General features: G+C 50.1%; 1 protein-coding gene across 6 annotated transcripts in view; it reads right to left on the minus strand.

Moving 5' to 3' along the window:
* CD6 (CD6 molecule) overlaps window positions 1-16917 on the minus strand; it is a 28873-nt gene extending 11956 nt beyond the window's left edge. For 2 of the 6 annotated variants that reach the window (XM_039533305.1, XM_039533303.1), the window contains exons 1-3: window positions 16646-16913; window positions 1289-1366; window positions 48-404 (exon numbers count right to left, since the gene is read on the minus strand). In XM_039533305.1, the coding sequence (XP_039389239.1) occupies window positions 48-404; window positions 1289-1366; window positions 16646-16868 (658 nt within the window). In that variant the 5' untranslated portion in view covers window positions 16869-16913. Of the gene's footprint in view, window positions 1-47; window positions 405-1288; window positions 1367-11152; window positions 11287-16645 lie in introns of those variants that run through there. The other 4 variants (XM_039533308.1, XM_039533306.1, XM_039533304.1 and 1 more) reach the window with 4 other exon arrangements.
* Window positions 16918-18723: the final 1806 nt, after the last annotated feature.

The following is an 18723-nucleotide window of genomic DNA, read 5'->3' on the forward strand; positions in this document are numbered from 1 at the left end:
ATGGCTAACCGGGGCTCTGCAAGACATGGGATGGATCTGTTTCTTACCTGTGCAGGTGACGCTGGCCAGCTTCCCTTTACAGCACAGCTCTGACACATTGCACTGCTTCCAAGTGCTCTCCAGACCCACACAGTGGATGTGCAGGGAAGGGCAGAGGTTCTGAAAGGACGGGGTGGCTTCCTTTGTGGGTGTTGACCTGGGCGGGCACACAGGGCTGGTGGTGGATTCAGCTGCTGTCTCCTTTGCCTCCCCACAGTGCAGCTGTCTGCAGACCACGTGGGAGGCCTCCTTGTCCCACATTTCCTGGCAGATTGGTATCCACCACCCACGATGATGGACCTCCACGGCACCACTGCAGCGGCTGCTGCCATTCACCAAACGGACGGATCCCTCTCCTGAGAGGCCTGCAGGGCAGCACACGTTATTTCAGAGATAATCCATGGGATGGGCAAGATGGGTCAGAGCCATATGGGATCCTGCGTGGCGGGGTGGCTGCCTATAAGGTGGTGGGGGGGGACAGAGGGCTGGCTGCCCATAAAGGCATGGGGCAGCGCTCGGGGGGGCATAAAGGCTGGGTGTGGGGCAGCGCGGGGGGGGGACCCCATAAGGGCAGGGCGTGGAGCCCATAAGGGCCTAGTGTGGGGCAGCGCTGTGGAAGCTGGTGCAGAAATCCCCAGCTCCGGCAGAGGGTGTTGGCTGGGCTAAGCCACATGACTAACCCCGCGCCCTTTACGAGCGATGCTGAATTCTTTACAGGTGGGATAGGTGCACCACACGCTACCGCCCACGCTGCTTCCTTCCTCTTCAACCCAAATGTCACAGATGAGTGCGTGAGCGCCCCATGGTGACCTCAAAAAAACAACTCTGAGCTACGCCTACAGGCCAGCTGGTCTCAGCATTGAGGAGACCCACCGAGGCACAAGGAGTGCTGGGCGGCTGTCATGCATAACCTAGCTACCCTCACCTCCCCGCTTTCCCTTAATATCAGTGGGTCACTGTGCTACTGCATGTCCTAACCTGGGCACCCCCATCTCCCAGTACTGCTGGAGCCGCTCACCCATCACAGCTTTTGCTCCATCTCCTCGCTATGATGGAGTCAGCAATCTCTCCCTTGGCAGACTCAGCCTGGGTGCTAGAGATCCAGGAGACTACAGAGTCTTTGTGTCTATCACCTTGAGTAAGGACCCCCCCCCCTGTTGTCTGCTGCCCCAAGTCCTGTCCTTTCCATATGGAGAGGGACACACTGAACAAAAGGGGGCTTCCCCCAGCCTGCCCGCTGTGTCTTCACCTGGCTCTGCAGATGTGTTCCCATGTCCGCCATGTGTGATGTTCCAGGGGACGGCAGGAGACATTGTATTTGCCTGGACTGGAACAAACATGGAACTGTTAGAATGGGCTGGACAGACAGAATCAAGTGTGATAGAGTAGATTGCTGCAAATGTGGAGCCCATCTGAGGGTATACACCACCATAGTGTTTTAGCGTAAACACTCACTACGCCAGTGGGAGGGTTCTCCCATCACTGTAGTTAATCCAGCTACCGGAGAGGTGGTAGCTGGGTCGATGGAAGAATTCTTCCGTCGATCTAATGCTGTCTAACACTGTCTTAGCTATGTTTATGTATGTTTTCAGAGGCTGGTCGTTTCTTTCTTGTTCGGTGGGAAGGTCCCACGCACCCAAATACATCAAGATCCAATAATACTGTGGGGGAACCCATCAGTCTGATGAGCCCTCGTTAGCTGAAGGTCTTGGAGGACATCTGAAGCCGTCAGATGATCATGGGGATCAGATCACCTGAGGAGTTCCTAAACTCCATAGAACTACGGATAAGCTCCCAAGCTCCACCAGAGCAGAGCTCTCTGAAGCTAATGAAGTCAGCCCTGGGCTATCCTTGAGCTTGGTAATGGCAGTTAGCTTGGTTAGGGCTCACCTCTGTGCATGTGTTGTAGGGAGTTGGTGAAAAAAACAACAAAGCCCAACTGGGGCTCTGAGCTGCTGGGAAAGTCACAGCAGTCGAATGGCACAGGCCGGGGTACAGGGGTAGTGACATGGCAACCAGCTCCCGGAAAAGACTCAGTCACTAAACGTCTGTCGATGTGGCTTCCCTGAGAAATGCTACAGCGAGCCCTGTGCTGACACAGCCCACACATCTACACCTCTGCCTTTGCGCTTCAACGGCACCACACCGGTGTAACTTCACTAGAGCAGTCATGATTCACATTAGGCGAAGACTTGGCATGGCATCCCTTTCCCCTAGTAGCTCCCTCCAGCTGGGATGGCCTCCTCCTTTCCAATGCACCCAGCAGCTGGGCTCTCCTTCAAATCCCCCTTCCCAGTCCTCTCCCTTCAGCCCCATCCCGCACTCACCATCCTCCTCACTCCTCTCATCACCCTTCGACTGAGCTCCCGGTGCGATCTCACCATAAACAAACCTGTTCATGTGACTGGACAATGGGATTCCTCCCTATATCAGCTCTAGCAAACCTCCTGCCAACCCCCACATCTCGGACCAGGCTGTGGTACCCTTTATTCCCAGTGAGCCATACCTTGGATGGCCCACTGACAACGTGTAGAACCAAGAGTGACCCAATTGGGAGTAAGGGCATCAGGACCCAACCCTTTGCTTTGATATCCCATCCCTTCATTCCCCCATCCACTCCAACCATTTGAATTTTGTCCATTTCAGTTGTAAGCTTTCTGGAGCTGGGATCATGCCATGTCTGCAAAGGGCCTTGCACAGCAAGAAAGCGACGTGAGGAATAACTGCAACTGTCAATATCTCATCAGCATAACAGCCCACTTTATGACAACACAATGACAGACAACCTGGTAGAGTCTTTCCTTTTCAGACTATTTCCTGATCTGCAGAGCGTCTCCTTGTAGCTGTTTTTGCTGCCCCACCTCTGACAGTGGCCACCGGCTCCTGTTTGTACTGCACCTACCACAATGGGCACCTGGTCTATGATTAGGGCTCCTATGTGCTAGGGTAACACAAATAATAATCAAAATAACAATCATTATAGCATGGAGGGAGGGGCCTTCTTAATCAGATGTGGGCAAATAATGGATTTTTTGATTTGCTGGAAATTCTGAATAATTGGGTGCAGAGGATGGCGGGAAGGGAATTGATTCAATCTGAATCAAAAATAAAAAAATTCTGCAAATCAAAGTGTTCACACAGAACTATTTTTCATAGATTCATAGATTCCAAGGCCAGAGGAGACCACTATGATTATCTAGTCTGACCTGTGTTACGCAGGCCAGAGAACTGCCCTAAAATAATTCCTAGAGCATTTAAAATAAAATAATAATAACAATAATCCAATCTTGATTTACATATTGCCAGTTTGGGGTAGAATGAAATGTCTGCATCATTTAAAAATGGTTTTGATGTTTTTTCAAAACCATAAAATTAAAGGAAAGTTGGAAGAAAAAGTCATTTTGAACCAAAAAATTGAAATATTTCAATTTTCTCTGAATTTTTAAAATGTATTTTTTTCCTGACTGAAAACAATTTGGTGAAAATAACATGAACTCATGAAAGGTTTTGGAGTTACGGAATTTTCATTGTATGCCAGAAAAAGTTGCCGATGAATAATTTCACCCAGTTGTGTTCCTGACCCCTGCTGGTCACCAGTGTATGCCCTGGAGCATGAGGATGGAGACCCACTCCTCAAATCATTTCATCCTAGCAAGCAGCACTGCAGATGCTGTTTTGACTCAGACAATCCTTCTGACAAACTGGTGTTAGACTTTAAAGGATGCAAAAGTACCAGGGAGATGAAGTAGTGGGTGAGCTCTGGGGTTTATGGGAAATAACCCATCTTCACATTGACTGGAAATCCAGTCCATGCCTTCCTGTTTGGCATCTATTGCTATTACCCTCAGTCACCTGTGAAGGACTTCTCCCTGATTTCTAGCATTTTAATTATGTTCTTCTAACCCTTTCTCCCATCCCAATGCTCTGGCACCCTGTTTGTTTAAAGATCGGGGGCAAAGTTATCTTCCTTATTTCTAAATTGCATCCACATTGTGTAGCTTCATTTCCCTGCTTGTTCTCTCTGTTCAGGATACCTCACTTTCTTTCCCACAATCTCAGAGTGAGAGCCTTCTCCTTTGCATCTGCTGCCAGCTTTCTTGTAACTTTCCACTGCATCATCTCTTAGCTGAAAGCATTTCCTTCCCCCACCATACTAATGATAAAGGCTCTGGAAAACCAGCGCTCAGGACACTGAAAACCATTCTAAGGAACACTGTTATTAGAGAAGAAAGGATGGAATACGGGGATAAAAACCTTCCTTTCCCCATCTAGTCTGTCAGTTCTTCAGGACAGGAAGTGTCTCTCACTATGGGTTTGTGGAGCACCTAGCACAATGGGGATACAGAACACAAAAACTAACAGCAACGTATTACACACCTTCTTGGCATCACGCAGTGATTTTACCTGGCAGCAAGGCACGAACTGCATGCAGTCAACAGCCCTGTATAGAACAAGAATCGTTCCTGCACAAATGCAGCCCGAGCAACCGAGGTGGAAATGATCATCTCTGAATCTTTGAGATTCCCGACCTCTCTGAGTTGACTCTGCAGCACGGAACAGAATCTGCTCCTGCCTCCACGGAAAGGCGCTGCACTCAACAGGGGGTCATGTGCACACACGGCAAGGGAGAGTGAGCACCAATACATCTTTGAGGATTAAAACAAAAGCAGGGCTCTCCCAGTGCCTCGCCTCGGGGGGAAAGGAGGACAAAGACGGCAGCGACTCGGGAAATTGTTCCGATTCTGCTGATGAGGAACTGAGACCTCGCGTTGGCTTAGTCTGTCTGTGTCCCTTTGGGCAGAATTTGGAAATAGAGTGCACAACTATCCTTGGCCTTGTTTTCCTCCGCACGCCAGGCCCGACGATTCATTGCACACACAAGAATTTCCTGAATCCTCATAGCTGGGGACGACTGATCTCTCTTTTCAGCTCCACTTAGCTTATTCTGAGAGTACTGGGTCTTTCATTTTCTTTCCCTCCTTGTTATTCCCACCCGTAACAAGATTTTCCCTTGCTAGGACTTTCGTCGCTCAGAGATCTTTAAGAACGCAAATGCATAAAGTCCTCCCACACGCTAGGATGAGTGTTATTATCCCCAGGCAGGAGGCACAAGAACATAAACTCACTAATTAACTAACTGGTTAATAATTAAGAAGAGCCATGACTGAGTGGTTAAGGCACTTGATTACAACCCTGAAGGATGTGAGTTCAAGTCTCGCTTGATCTCACTCCGAGAGGCCACCTCCAGTTCACCGAGCTGCAAAATGAGTAGTTGGCCCATTGGGTTAAGGCAGCCAAAGGCAATTGGATGTGATCACTCCTTTGTGTGTGAAATTGACATGCTTTAACTGCGTCAGCCTGATGAGTCATTGGCTCAGGGGAACTTTGACTGTGCTGTGAAGACAAGCTTGGAGAGGTTAAAGGCCTGTTCCAAAGCTCACTAGAGTCAGTGGGAGCCTTTCCATTGACTCCAGCGAGCATGGGACCATCATCCCAAGGCCTAACTGCAAGCGAGCCTGACTCCCAAGCCTGGGCTTTCATTCAGACCATTCTGCTTCTCCTTCTGCTGAATAGCGTCCCAGCAGGCTCAGCAGAGTCTGAGGACTGAAGGGGCATTTGCACCAGCTGGGATCTGGCCCACTGACTCCCATGGAGTGACACAGCTTTACATCAGCTGGGGATCTGGCTCACTGGGCTTACACGGGACTGCAGACAGGTGCTACTCAGCATGAGTAAATCTATGAGACGCTACCTGTTTTCTGTAGCTTAGCAGCACAGCCCAGAGTGGATCCTGTTTCCTGCTGACTTCCCTGCCCTCCCCCATATCACCTCAGTTCTCCAAAGCCTTCATCTCTCTGCACCTGCATCTCTGCATAACGGCCCCTCAGCTCTGTGTGACAGATCAGCTAGGCACAGAGAGTGGCTCCTTTTTGAGAGGAATCTACAGGAGCTGGAGCAGGGCCAGGCTTAGAAAAACCACAGCTTGGCTTTGACCCATGATCAGACGTGGGAGGCGGGATGTGGACTAAACCGAGGTCCAGGGAATGGAAAAAAAGGGATCTTAATTCATTAATGTTCATGATGTGCTTGGATCTGATGAATGCCAGAGAAAAGTCAGTGAAATAAACACACACAGACGAACATCTGCAGGGTGAACGTGTTTACAGCATATGCCCCATAAGCTAACAGATCATTATCATCATCTGCACGTCTATAACCCTTTTCACTTAAGGCTGTTGTATTGCTTTGAGTTTTTTGTATTATTATCATGATAATTTATTAATTATTATTATTATTATTATTGTAGATGATTGAAAAATTTCCACCAAAATGTTTTTCAAATGGAAATCTCGGTTTCTGACTGATTAATTTGTGTGTGCGTGGAAAGTCTCTGCTTTCCTTTTTTTTTTTAAAAAATATTTTTTCATCAGAAAACTAATTTTTTGGCCGAAACCCATTTTTCCATTTTTTGACAAAAGTCAAAGTTTTCCATGGGAAAATTTCATAGATTTGTAGACTCCAAGGCCAGAAGGGACCAATATGATGGCCTAGTCTGACCTTCTGTGTAACACAGGCCATAGAACTTCCCCAAAATCATTCCTAGAGCAGAGTTTTTAGCAAAACAACCAACCTTGACTAAAGAATTGTCAGTGCTGGAGAATCTATCATGACCCTTGGTAAATTGTTCCAATGGTTAATTACTCTCACTGTTAAACATTTACACCTTAGTTCTAGTCTCAATTTGCCTAGCTTCAAATTCCAACCATTGGACCGTGTTCTATCTTTCTCTGCTAGACTGAAGAGCCCATTATTAAATATTTGTTGTTATAGACTGTGACCAAGTCACCTGTTAACCTTCTCTTTGTTAAGTTAAATAGATTGAGCTCCTTGAATGTATCACTGTAAGGCATGTTTTTGAATCCTTAAATCATTCTCGTGGCTCTTCTTTGAACTGTCTCCAATTTTTCAACATCTTTCTTGAATTGTGGATACATGAACTGGGCACAGCATTCCAGCAGTGATCACACCAGTGCTAAGTACAAAGGTAAAATAACCTCTCCACTCCTCCTCATGATTTTTGGCTGATGGTGGCACTATCATCTCAAGCAGTTTGGAATGCTGTGAGCCAGATCTCTGGCCTTTTCTCTGCGCTGTTCAGACAAGGCAAAGAAGCCAGAACTTGCCCTAAAGGAGAAGCTAGGAGAGTTATCTAGTGTGCAGGAACCCCCAGTGGCAAAGAACCACCTGCTCCCCAAGTCAGGGGCAAATAGGGGTCTTACTTAGGGTGGGAGGGAGTAGGGCCAGGAGCATCTGTAGAAGTTGACACTTGTAGGTGGGCACACAGAGGTTCAGAGATTAAATGACTTACTCAAGGACTCATAGAGAATTAGTGGCAGAGTTCAGAATCAAGAATTCTGGATATCCAGTCCCTGTTGGATATGCCAGACCAGCAACTCTCAATTAATTTTTTTTTGGGAGGTCAGGGTCTGTGACCCACCAAACAGCTGAAAATTCATCTGTGTTTCAAAAGTGATTGTGACTTAGATTTTAACCAAACCATAGGTGCAGCATGGCCAATCCAAGTGTTCAAAAATTAACATCCCACCCCGCATCATGAAATTGGCGTAATAATCATGAGATTTTAAAAAAAAATCCATTTTAGGTTCTTTAGATTTGCTATCTCATTTATGAATTTTTTGGTCACATTTTCAAGCTTTTCTCCTCAACTGTGAGTGTTAGCAACTTATTTTGCAATGAAAGCTGAGATTCTCCCCAAATAACATGACTCTAAGAGCTCAGAGTTGAAGAAAAACAACTAATTTTGCAAGACTGGCAATCAAATCATAAGAATTGACAACCTCACTAGAACCATAGAGTTTAAGGCCAGAAGGGACCACCAGATTATTTAGTCTGGCCTCCTACAGATCACAAGCCACCATCACCCCCTACCACCTGCACATTAAACCCAGCAACTGGAATTGGACCAAAGTCTTACAGCCCTCCGGAGACTAGACTGTTATGTGCCACAGGCAGAGAATAGGAAGGACTGAGGTACCCCAGTGTCCAAGGCCCCCGCAGTGACAGGGAAATGATTAAGTGAGATACACCCAGATAATCCTGGCAAGTGACCCCCACCCACATGCTGCAGAAGAAGTTGAAATCTCCACGGTCACTGCCAATCTGACCTGGAGGAAGACTCATTCCCAAACCCACAGGTGGTGATCAGTCAGACCCTGAGCACATGAGCAAGCACGAGCCAGCCAAGCACTTGAGGGAGAGAAAATGGTAGGTGCCACACCTCATAGACCTCTGAACCCAATGTTCCATCTCCAGCTATGACCATCCCATATGCTTTAGAGCAGGGGTCCCCAACCCCTGGTCCGCGGACCGGTACCGGTCCGCGGCCTCTTAGAAACCGGGCCGCGAACCAACCCAGTGGAGCTTCTGCAGGCGTGCCTGCGGGAGGTCTACCCGAGCCGCGGGACGAGCGCTCCCTCCGCAGTCATGCCTGCGGGAGGTCCGCTGCTCCCGGGGCTCCGGTGGACCTCCCGCAGGCATGACTGCGGACGGTTCGCTGGTCGCGCGGCTCAGCTGGACCTCCCGCAGGCATGCCTGCGGAAGCTACACTGGAGCCGGTGGACCTCCCGCAGGCATGACTGTGGAGGGTCCTGGGGGGCAGGACGAAACCGGTCCCTGGTCCTAAAAAGGTTGGGGACCGCTGCTTTAGAGGAAGGAGATACAAAACCTCCCAGAACACACTGTGGTGGGATCCTTTCCTGCCCCCTGCAGGCGGCTGGCTGAAACCCTGAAGCATGAGTTTTAGGAGCAAAAGACATAAACCAAAGTGAGACACAGAGCTCTGGAGCCCAGCCCCCCCACAACCACAGGCAACCCTGTCATACAATCACACTCATACATTAGGCCATCTCTCTCTTAAAATGAATTAAGAGGTTTGGCCCCACAACTCCTACGGGGAGACTCTTCCAGAACAATACCCCTCTGATGGTCAGAAACCTTCTAAATTCTGGCCTGAATTTATTCATGTCGACGAGGCACATTGGGTCCAGGGGCGGCTCTAGAGCCCAGCGGGGCAAGCACCCGCCTGGGGCGGCCGTTTCCCAGGGGGGCGGCAGGCTGGGCCGGTGGACCTGCCGCAGGCATGACTGCGGACGGTTCGCTGGTTCCGCGGCTCGGCTGGACCTCCCGCAGGCATTACTGCGGCAGCTCAACCGGAGCCGCCGGAACAGCGAACCGCCCGCAGCTGCGGGGGGTCCAGCTGAGCCGCGCGACCAGCGGACCCTCCGCAGTCATGCCCGAGGGAGGTCCGCTGCTCCCGCGGCTCCGGGGCGCCTCCCGCGCATGACTGCTTGGGGCGGCCAAATTTGTAGAGCCGCCCCTGATTGGGTCAGATCCTTTGCTGTGGTGTTGAACTGCATAACTCTGTTGAAGTTGGTGAAAACCATCTGAGGATCTGACCTTGCATGTATTCGTTAGGTTGTCAATTCCTTTCACTTAAATGCCACTAGAGATGTTGGAGAAGGGGGAATCCATGGATGACATTCTTCCATCTTTCATCGAAATGTTGAAAATTTCCAAGCAGGAACAGTGTTTCCATTTTCCAACCAGCACTCGTCCATCTTTTGTCAAAATCAGAATTTCCATCCAGTTCTAGCCACAACCCAGTTAGGATGGACCATGACCCACTTCCGGAGGGTGTCTCACAGGTTGAGAACCTCTGCATCCGGTGATAAGCTGCCCTGGCATACAGATAGCTACACTTGGACCATCACTATATAGACTAGGTTTTGGGGTTCCTTGCATTTTCTCTGCTCTGCTGCCCTGTGTAATCAAAGTGATCAAATAACTGACACGCCACAGGCCCTGATCTCACAAACACCTAGGTATAGGCTTCACATTAAGCATGGGACAACTCACAAGCTTAAAGTTAAGCGGGTGCTTAAGTGTTTGCAGAATTGGTGCCTGGTTCATTGTGACTGAATTGCCCTTCATGCTCAGAGTGTGTTTGCCAGGGGGAGGACAAAGAAAACAGGTATTTAGGTTCCTAATTCCCATCAACCTAACTCCCAAGGTATTTAGGGGCTTTATCTCCAGATAGTGTGCATCAGCATTCTTTGGTTTACACCAGCTGCAGCTCTGACCCACGCAGGCAAAGCCACATGGAGGGGCTCCAATAACCCAGCGTGGGGGCTGCACGGATTGCATCCACACAAGGCAATTTGTGCACCAGGCTACAGACACGCTCTGGAACCACACTGGAGCCCCTGCTGGGAAGCAGAGTGAGACTCTCCAGTGTGTTCAGTTTAGTCCTCCTCCTCGGGGAATCACAAGCGCTAACCCAGTGAGTTGCTCATCAGGGAGAGTGGCTACAATAACCCAGTGACACAAACACGTCAGCAAGCAATGCAACCTCCTCGTGCCACCGCAGCCAGGGCTGAAGAGTGAACTGGGCAGCCAGGCGCCCCTCATTTAAAGCACCCTAGGGTGACAGTCCCAAATGGGGGAGTGGCACAGTCCTGTGTAGCCTGGCCCCCCTGTTCAGGGACACTGTCTTAGATACAGGCTAATGACGCGATAAGAGTTTGGAAGGATGGGCAAGGGGTCCCATGGATGGGGGACGAGGGAGTGGGAGAGAGTGCTTCCAGAAGTCAGCTGTGCTGAGACAAGGAGTTACGGCCTGCCACTGAGAAAAGAGACATTGCAGCTACGGCTATAAAAGCAAAACAGACTTTAGAATGGTGAGATCAGCTGGGCAGTGGAACTAACCAGCTGCCCAAGCACGGAGGGGGTTACCCCAGTGGCCCACGTCAGTCAGAGACTGCCTAGGTTATCCACTCCCCCCTCCGACTCCTACCCAGCATCAGGTGCAAAGACCCAGCTCTGTCTGCTGACGGTTTCCAGGAGAAGAGGCATTTCGGACATGGATCCATGGGGGTATAAGCAGTGTCACATTTGCTCCTCTCACAAAAGGACCAGAACCTGTGGCAACAACCTCTGAGCCCTGCAGCAATATTAATGTAGTCGATCACCATGGGACACCCGGGGTTCCCATTCCCTGCCCCCACACAGACAGACATCATGGTCTCTGACCTACATTTCTGGCTGCCCCTCTCCCTGGCTACTCCTGGACTCCGGATCTGTGACCTCCTGCTGCTTGGCTCCATGGATCCCGTCCTGTCACCCAGTTAATTCCCTCTTGTTGGGAGAGCTGCCAAGCAACAGGTAGCTGCTGGCAGGTCCCAGCTGGTCAGGGAGCCAGAAAACAAAATGCCGGGCGTGTGGCTGCAACAAAATGGCCGACAGCACAGAGGAAATGCTGAACTCCAGAATCCCTGAGGCCTGGCTGAGGAGGACGGGGCAGTTCACACCTCGTAGAGCTATTTTTTCAGGCTCTCGGCACACTCAGGTAAAGCCTTCACGTGCCGTTTCTTTTCTCCAGAGCCATCCAGTCTTTAGTTTTGATTTAAGCTGTTGCCAGTAGCCTCAGGTGACAGAGCAGTGGTGGGGGAGTCAATCACCAGCCACAGAGAATCCCACTGAGATACTGTCAAGCAAGGAAACTGACTGGCAAAAACAGACTGACTAGAAGAACTAAAAAGATACCAGACAGTAATGTCCATCTCTGCAGTAACTGTAGTGAATACGTCACACTGCAAAAAAACCCCAGCAGCCACAAGTCTCAGAGCTCGGGTCAACTGAGTTGGGCTCATGTTAGGGTGCTAAAAATTGCAGTGTAAATGTTCCACCTTGGGCTGCATCCCAGGCTTTGAGAACCTCCCTCCTCTCTGGGTTTCCGAGCCCTATTTTTAGCCCTGAAGCATAATTCCAAATCAGTTGACCATGTAGTGTTGAGCCCTGAGAGTCTGAGTCAGCTGCCTCGGGTCTTTTTTTGCAGTGTAGACGTACCCTCAGGCAGGAATTTCTGCACTGGTGATGCTCAGTTCCCATCGCTGGTGTTATTCTCATGACCCGAAGGGTTAGAAACACTCTTCTTTTTAAATGACAGCCGTGATTCTGGAGCAATGGGGTGAATGCCGGGACAGCGGAACCCTGGGATGCAAGCAGGGGCTTTGGTTGTAACCAGGTGAGACGGGACCAAACACAGCAAAGCAAAAGCTAGGCTAGCGAGCAGGAAATTGCCTGCTGCAGGCGAGATCTGTCTGACTTTGCAGTTACCCCTCAAGCAAAGTTCAGTTCATACCAGCTGAGGATCTGGCCCATAGACACAAAATTTCAAAAGCAGCCACTGACACCGAGTGCCCCATGTGAGGCCGTGTCTTAACGCCACAGGTCCAAGGGTCGTCCGGGCTCAACAGTTCCAAGCAACAGGCCTAAGAGGTGCCCAGCTGGGCGCCCAAAAATGGAATATGTAGCAGCCACTTTTGCAGCTGTCAGAATCAGAGATGGAAGAGCCCTTGCGTGCCTAATTATTAAATCCACCGATGCCGACAGACTGTGCCCTTAGAAAATGGCAGGTGGATGCCCAGCTGCCTTTTGGTTTGCAGGCAGCTGCTCTAATTCGTGCCCACGACTGATGATGCATGAAAAACTGACAGCACCACCAGCAACGCTGGTTTTAAAAAATCAGGTCACTTCATCCATTTCCAGACAGCACAGGACTAGCCCCTGCTTCCTTGAGTGCTCTGTTCACTCCAATTATTCCAAGCAACAGGACTTCCCCTGGGAGGCAATGCCACGGCTTAATAGATCTCATTGTTAACATCGCTTTATTTTAGGCTAAACACTCTTATCTCATTCCCTCTGGGTAAGCTATGCCCCTGGGGCCTTGTATCATTTTAGTTTTGTCTCCTTCACTCTAACCTTGCTGGCTTTCCCAGGATCTTTGTTGATATAACATATACCAACCGAGCATTTTATGAAGGGTTTTTAGCAGGGAGTAGACAGTCTGGCTGAGCTGCAGACTCTCCGCCTGTGAATGCTTTGATGTTTATCACTAGAAATTCTACGCTGTCTGAATTAATTATTCTACTTCCTCACTGCAGGGGATGTAGGCCGGTGGCTAAAGTCAGGGTATTTCCACTGCGACAGGGAGTGAAAGGGTTTTCTTTGGCCAGGGAAAGGACACAACGCAGAAGAATTGCCTGCCCGTGCCCAGTGTCTGAAATGGAATGCACATAGCAAATCTGATCTGATACTTATCCCCTTATTACCACTTCATGTTACCCATGTCAGGATGGCCCAGGGCTTAGGCTACTAGCCTGTGACTTAAGAAACCTTGGTTCAATTTCTTATTCTGCCACAAGCTCCCTCAATAACCTGGAATAGGTCACTTTGACTCTCCATTCCCCTCTGCAAAATGGGTACAATAGCACATCCCTACTTCCTGGGGTGTCTGTGGAAATAAATATATTAATGATAGTGAAGTATCCAGATGCTACAGTGATGGAGGCCGTATATACATATTTAATCCACCTTCGCCGTAACTGTCAGTAGGGTGACCAGACAGCAAATGTAAAAAATCGGGACGGGGTGAGGGGTAATAGGAGTCTATATAAGAAAAAGACTCAAAAATTGGGACTGTCCCTATAAAATCGGGACATCTGGTCACCCTAACTGTCAGCCAGAGGAACACATTCAGCATTCAGCGCCTTCTGTATAATATGGCGACATATTTCTGCTCTTGTGCTAAAATGACATCAATGGACAGATCAGAGGGAAGGTTTTCTTAACGCAATCGTCAAGAACAGCAAGCTATTGCATGTAAAGGTCAAAGGAAAACTGGATCCCTGGTATAACTGTTGACTTCAAGAGGTTTCTATAACCTGCTGTTAATTTGAGAGATTGTGCAGAAAATGCGTTATGTACTAGCTGTATTCCAGAATGCAAGAGCCTTTCCATATAGACCAATATATATTAAAACATAGTATTGTTTTATAATATGATATTCGTTATTAGTCATTGTTTCTAAGCACATTGAAGAGGATATAATAAGGCTAAGGTCCATGGGAATTAGGTGCTTAAACACCGTAAAAACCTAGCCCTGCATGTTACCAAGTGTTATGTTGTTAGGGATATAAAATGCATTTAAAAGATAGAATTAATCCTTCTCTTGCCAAATATAATACCCAACTCAACAACACCAATTACACAGAAACAGGAGAGGGTAGGTGATTTTTCTACAAATGACTAAAATGGACATCACGCCTGGCATTAATCTCACGGTGTGATATTTAGTTTAATAATGATTTGAGGAAAGAAAGCAAGTATTATTGCTGCTAATTGTTTCCATAGCGCTGGAGTTTTATACGATGAATATCCCTGCCCCGAAGTGCTTATTAATCTGATTGTTGATGTATCGATTTTGTTAAATGAGTGATGCCATGTTTACATCGGGATACCTTCATCGAGTGCGCCAAAGTCAATAGGTCAGACATGGCTAGCAGTTTCTTACTCTGAGATGATTTCATGGAAATGGATGATCAGAAGAAAATAATGAGGGAAGCGTTGCTAGAACTGAGTCCTATTATTATTTCTTAAATATCCGATCATAGCTTTGCTGATACAGTATAATGAGCCTGATCCTTAGCAGGTATAAATCAACACACTCAATGGAGTGAGATCAGTTTACACCGTAAGACGATTTGGTCCCTTGAGACTTTACTGCATCAATAAAGCCATTGCAGGATAGTTAAGAAATAACAATAGGACTGGATTCTAGCAACAATTTCCCGCATTGTTTTCTTCTGAATGGTCTCCAGTGATTAAGTGATTAAGAATAAAGGACCGAACTCAACAGGCACATGGTGATCTGGGGCGGGGGTTAAAGTTGGGCTATTAATAATAATTAATTCATTGTGAATTTAGTGCTGGGAAAAGGCTCTAAATGGACAGCCCTGGAGACTGAATTTGTCTAGTTATGCAGGTTCAGGAAGGATGGCAGTAGAGACCAGCAATAGGGCTCAGTGCTGATCTTTAGGGCTATGGAAGTCCAGGCTTCTTTCCATCCTAGGTCTCTCTCTACTGAGTGAGGGGGACAACCAGCAGCAGTTGTGATGGGGCAAGAGGGGAGTAGATTGTGAAATGGAAACCATCTCACTGAGAAGTGAGATGAGACTCTCCCTCTCCCCCACACCATCCAAAAAAAAAATAAATTCATTTCACATAAAATCATCATCAATATTCATTTCCCAGGGCCCCGCCCGCAGATCACTTTAAGAGGAGACTGCTCTAAGAAAAGGCACCATGCCCCCAATTACACACAGGGCTGCAGCGAGCAGCAAAGAAACCGATTAAGAAATAAACAGGCTGTGGCAGCTGGCACAGTTACACAGGAAACAAACGGTACCACAATAATAGGTCAGTCAATAATAACAGTCAGAACAAGTGGATTTATATGCTGGCTGGGCGGAGATCTGTTTTGTATAAAGTGCCATGCGCATTTGTGGGGCTGGGTGAACAATAAATAATGACGCTGATGCTATATAGTGCTTTGATTAATTTAATTAGGGGCCAGATCCCCAGCTAGAGTAAATGGCCGTGGCGCCAGCTCTTCGATACAGCTATGCTGATTTACATCAGCTGTGCGCCTGGCCCTTCATCTGGAAAACCCTTCATCCTCTCAGCCTGAAGGATGCCCAAAGGGACTGCGGTGTGTGGGGAGCAGGAAGGGCTTCCCTGAAGCAATCAGCTCGGCACTGGGGCCCCCGATAGAAGTCGCTCAGGTGCCTTGTCCTCACTGGATTGCACTACGGGGAAGGGGGAGAGGGGGCTTCTGTTCCAAGCTTAGGTGGTGTTTGGAGGAGAAAGGGTGATGGCTGTTCCCGGGGGTGCTCTGATATTGATAGGGAGACCCCACAGCAGAGCATAGCTCTAAGGTAACACCTCTGCACCTTGCCCGACTCCTCTGCATAAGAACGGCCATTTCTAGAGCCACATCTGTCTGGCAATCCCCACTCCGAGCCTGTCCCTCTGCCCGGGTAACCATCCCCGGGCTCCTAGCCTCACTGGCACGGCTCAACATTCAGTCTCACCTCCCTCTGTGCCAGACGGATCCCCCCAGTTCCACCTCAGGACCCCATGGCCACTCTTCCCTATCCCAGCTCTGTCTCCAGGAGTGTGGGGGACAGGAGCTTATCTGGACTGGCTGCCCGACACGGGTCAGGGTTAGGTACCACGCTAAGCTGGGCTGGACAGCATTTCTGCAGGCGGGAGAGAACAGGACATCCCTGCCCAGGTCTCTTCCCTCCCACCAGCCCTTGCTGGGGTGTTTGCTGGGAAGGGATGAGGGGGCTGGCTCTGCAGGGTGCCATGTGTCCTGGGAGGGGGTGGAGGGGATGAGGAAGTGGGCGAAGAAGAGGAGATGGGGCCTCGCATATTGCCCACCTGACGGCAGCTTAGAGACCTTCCCCCCACTGTGCCCATGATGTGGGAGAAGGGAAGACTTCAGTCCCCAGACCTACCCCAGCTGAGGGCCTGGTCCAGAGAGCGTGCAGTGCAGAAGGCTGAGAGGAAGGGCCGGATCCTACAACAGTGCTTTGGCTGGAGAGCTCGGCCGAGAGGCTCAACCCATGGGGATCCTGGCCCAGAGAGAAGGGAACGAAGGGGGGATGGAGAGAGGGCTGGGTACCTTGTCTGGGCGCCATCAGGAAAAGAGCCACCAGGGATACCCACAGCACGTCCATCGCTGTCACTGGCACAGGCTGCAGCATGATTGCATTGTAAGCTGGGAAGGGAGGGCCAAAACCAGGCTCTTTCGCTCTCTCTCTATCTGGTGTGTGGCTCCCACACAAGAGTCTCTCGCTCTTGTTTTCTGGCTTGTGGTTGCAGTCTCCAGGAAGCCAACTCAGCATCTCAGAGGTGGGGAAGGAGCCCCCAGCCTGGTGCTGAAAGGCAGCAGTGGCGGCCGACACCTCTGCAAAGTACAGCAAGCCTGAAAGCAATTGGGCCGGGCAAAAGCAAAACTAGCTAGTGGAAATGGGTTGCAGTCCGCATGTCAGGAGCTGACCCCAGGATTCGCAGGGACCCCATGCCCAGACCACATGTCAGGATCCATCTGGATCCCCAGGGATTCCTCACACAGGCCGTGCACCAAGATTCGCACCAGCATCCCCAAAGACCCATGCCCAGAATTTGAACTAGGATCCCCAAGGACCCTGCACCCAGATTATGTGTCTGGATTGGCCCTGGGATGCCCAGGGACCCCCTTACAGGCTGCGTGTCAGGATTCACCCCAGGATACCCAGGGACCCCGTGCCCAGGCTGCACCTCCAGATTTGCCTCAGGATGCCCAGGGACCCCATACCCAGGCCACATGTCCAGATTTGCCTCAGGATGCCCAGGGTCTCCATTCCCAGACTGTGCATTAGGATTCGCTCCAGGTCCCCAGGGACCCCACTTGCAGGCTGCGTGTCAGGATTCATCTCAGGATCCCCAGGAATCCCACGCCCAGGTTGTGCATCAGGATGTGCCCCGTGATTCCCAGGGACTCCATGTGTAGGCCATGTGTCAGGATTTGCACCTGGATCCCCAGGGACCCCGTGACCAGACTGCACGTCCACATTCACACTCGGATCCCCAAGGACCCCATGACCAGGAGCAATGACTTTCTGGTCACATGCCCTATCTTGTCTCAAAGCAGTTCCGTCTGCCATGGCCCATTCAGCCTCTAGGGGGATCCTTCCCCGGCACTTGTGTTTGCTGCTCCTGCTATTTCACCACATCAGTGGCTGGGTGGGCATATCGCTCGTGCTGGCGAGGTTCTGGGCGTCCTTCAAGAAGCAGAGCCAGTGCCCTCCTAGGATTGCTGGTCCTGTGGGACTGACCCGAAGGGGCGCTTCTGACAGCTCTTTGATGTGGACGGCCCAGCAGTGAGCCTAGCAGGAGCCCTGTTTGAAACCTGACATTCTCCCACTGGCATTCCTGGCATAGCACTCCTCCTGTTTGAGCTTCGGGCATTCAGCACCATTATAGCCACTTCTCGACCTGCCAGCCACCAAGCTGGGCAGAGATTGGCTCTAGGGCTTCTGACCCAGCGATCCCAGGGGAGCATCGCAAGGTGCACTGCTATTCTAATGATGCTAAGCACGGCTCCTTCCACTCCCCCAGGGCTTTCTGCTATCGAGTTTGTTGCTATTCGCTCTGACGTTCCTGCTCACCCACCTGACTATGGCTAGCCAGGGCTTGATGTGGGGCAGGGAAGCATCTGTCAAAGGGAACTGCTGAAATGTCACACGCACGACACCTGGGGCACCTCCCCCCGCCGTGCCTCAGATAGCATCAAAACACACGCTCTGTTGAGCTTTACCGGGCTGCCCTCTCAAGGAGGCTCACTGACATGGCACAGAGATGCCAGGGCTGCCCTTCACAGCTGGGAGAGGCGTGGTGCAAGGGGGGAGGGGGGGTCCCCGTGAGCTATTTACCACTGCCCTGTGAAATAAGGAACTCCACCCCAGAAGACAACTCACTGTCCATCACACCCCCTCGTGGCTGGGTGCAGGATAGCAGGCTCTCTTCCTCTGCCACCCTTTATCCACAGCTCTGCGGTGGCCTGCTTCTCAGGACTCGGCCCTACAGCCGGAGCATGTATAGTCCCTTCTGGGGTAACAGCGGGTCCAAGAAAACCAACCCCAATGGTCTCACGCCAGGTCTTCCACTGTAGGCTTACCAGTGCTCCTGCCCCTTGTGTCAGGAGGTTTCACACCAGCT

This window comes from Mauremys reevesii, linkage group 4 (genome assembly GCF_016161935.1).
Source record: "Mauremys reevesii isolate NIE-2019 linkage group 4, ASM1616193v1, whole genome shotgun sequence".
Classification (NCBI taxonomy): Eukaryota; Metazoa; Chordata; order Testudines; family Geoemydidae; genus Mauremys; species Mauremys reevesii.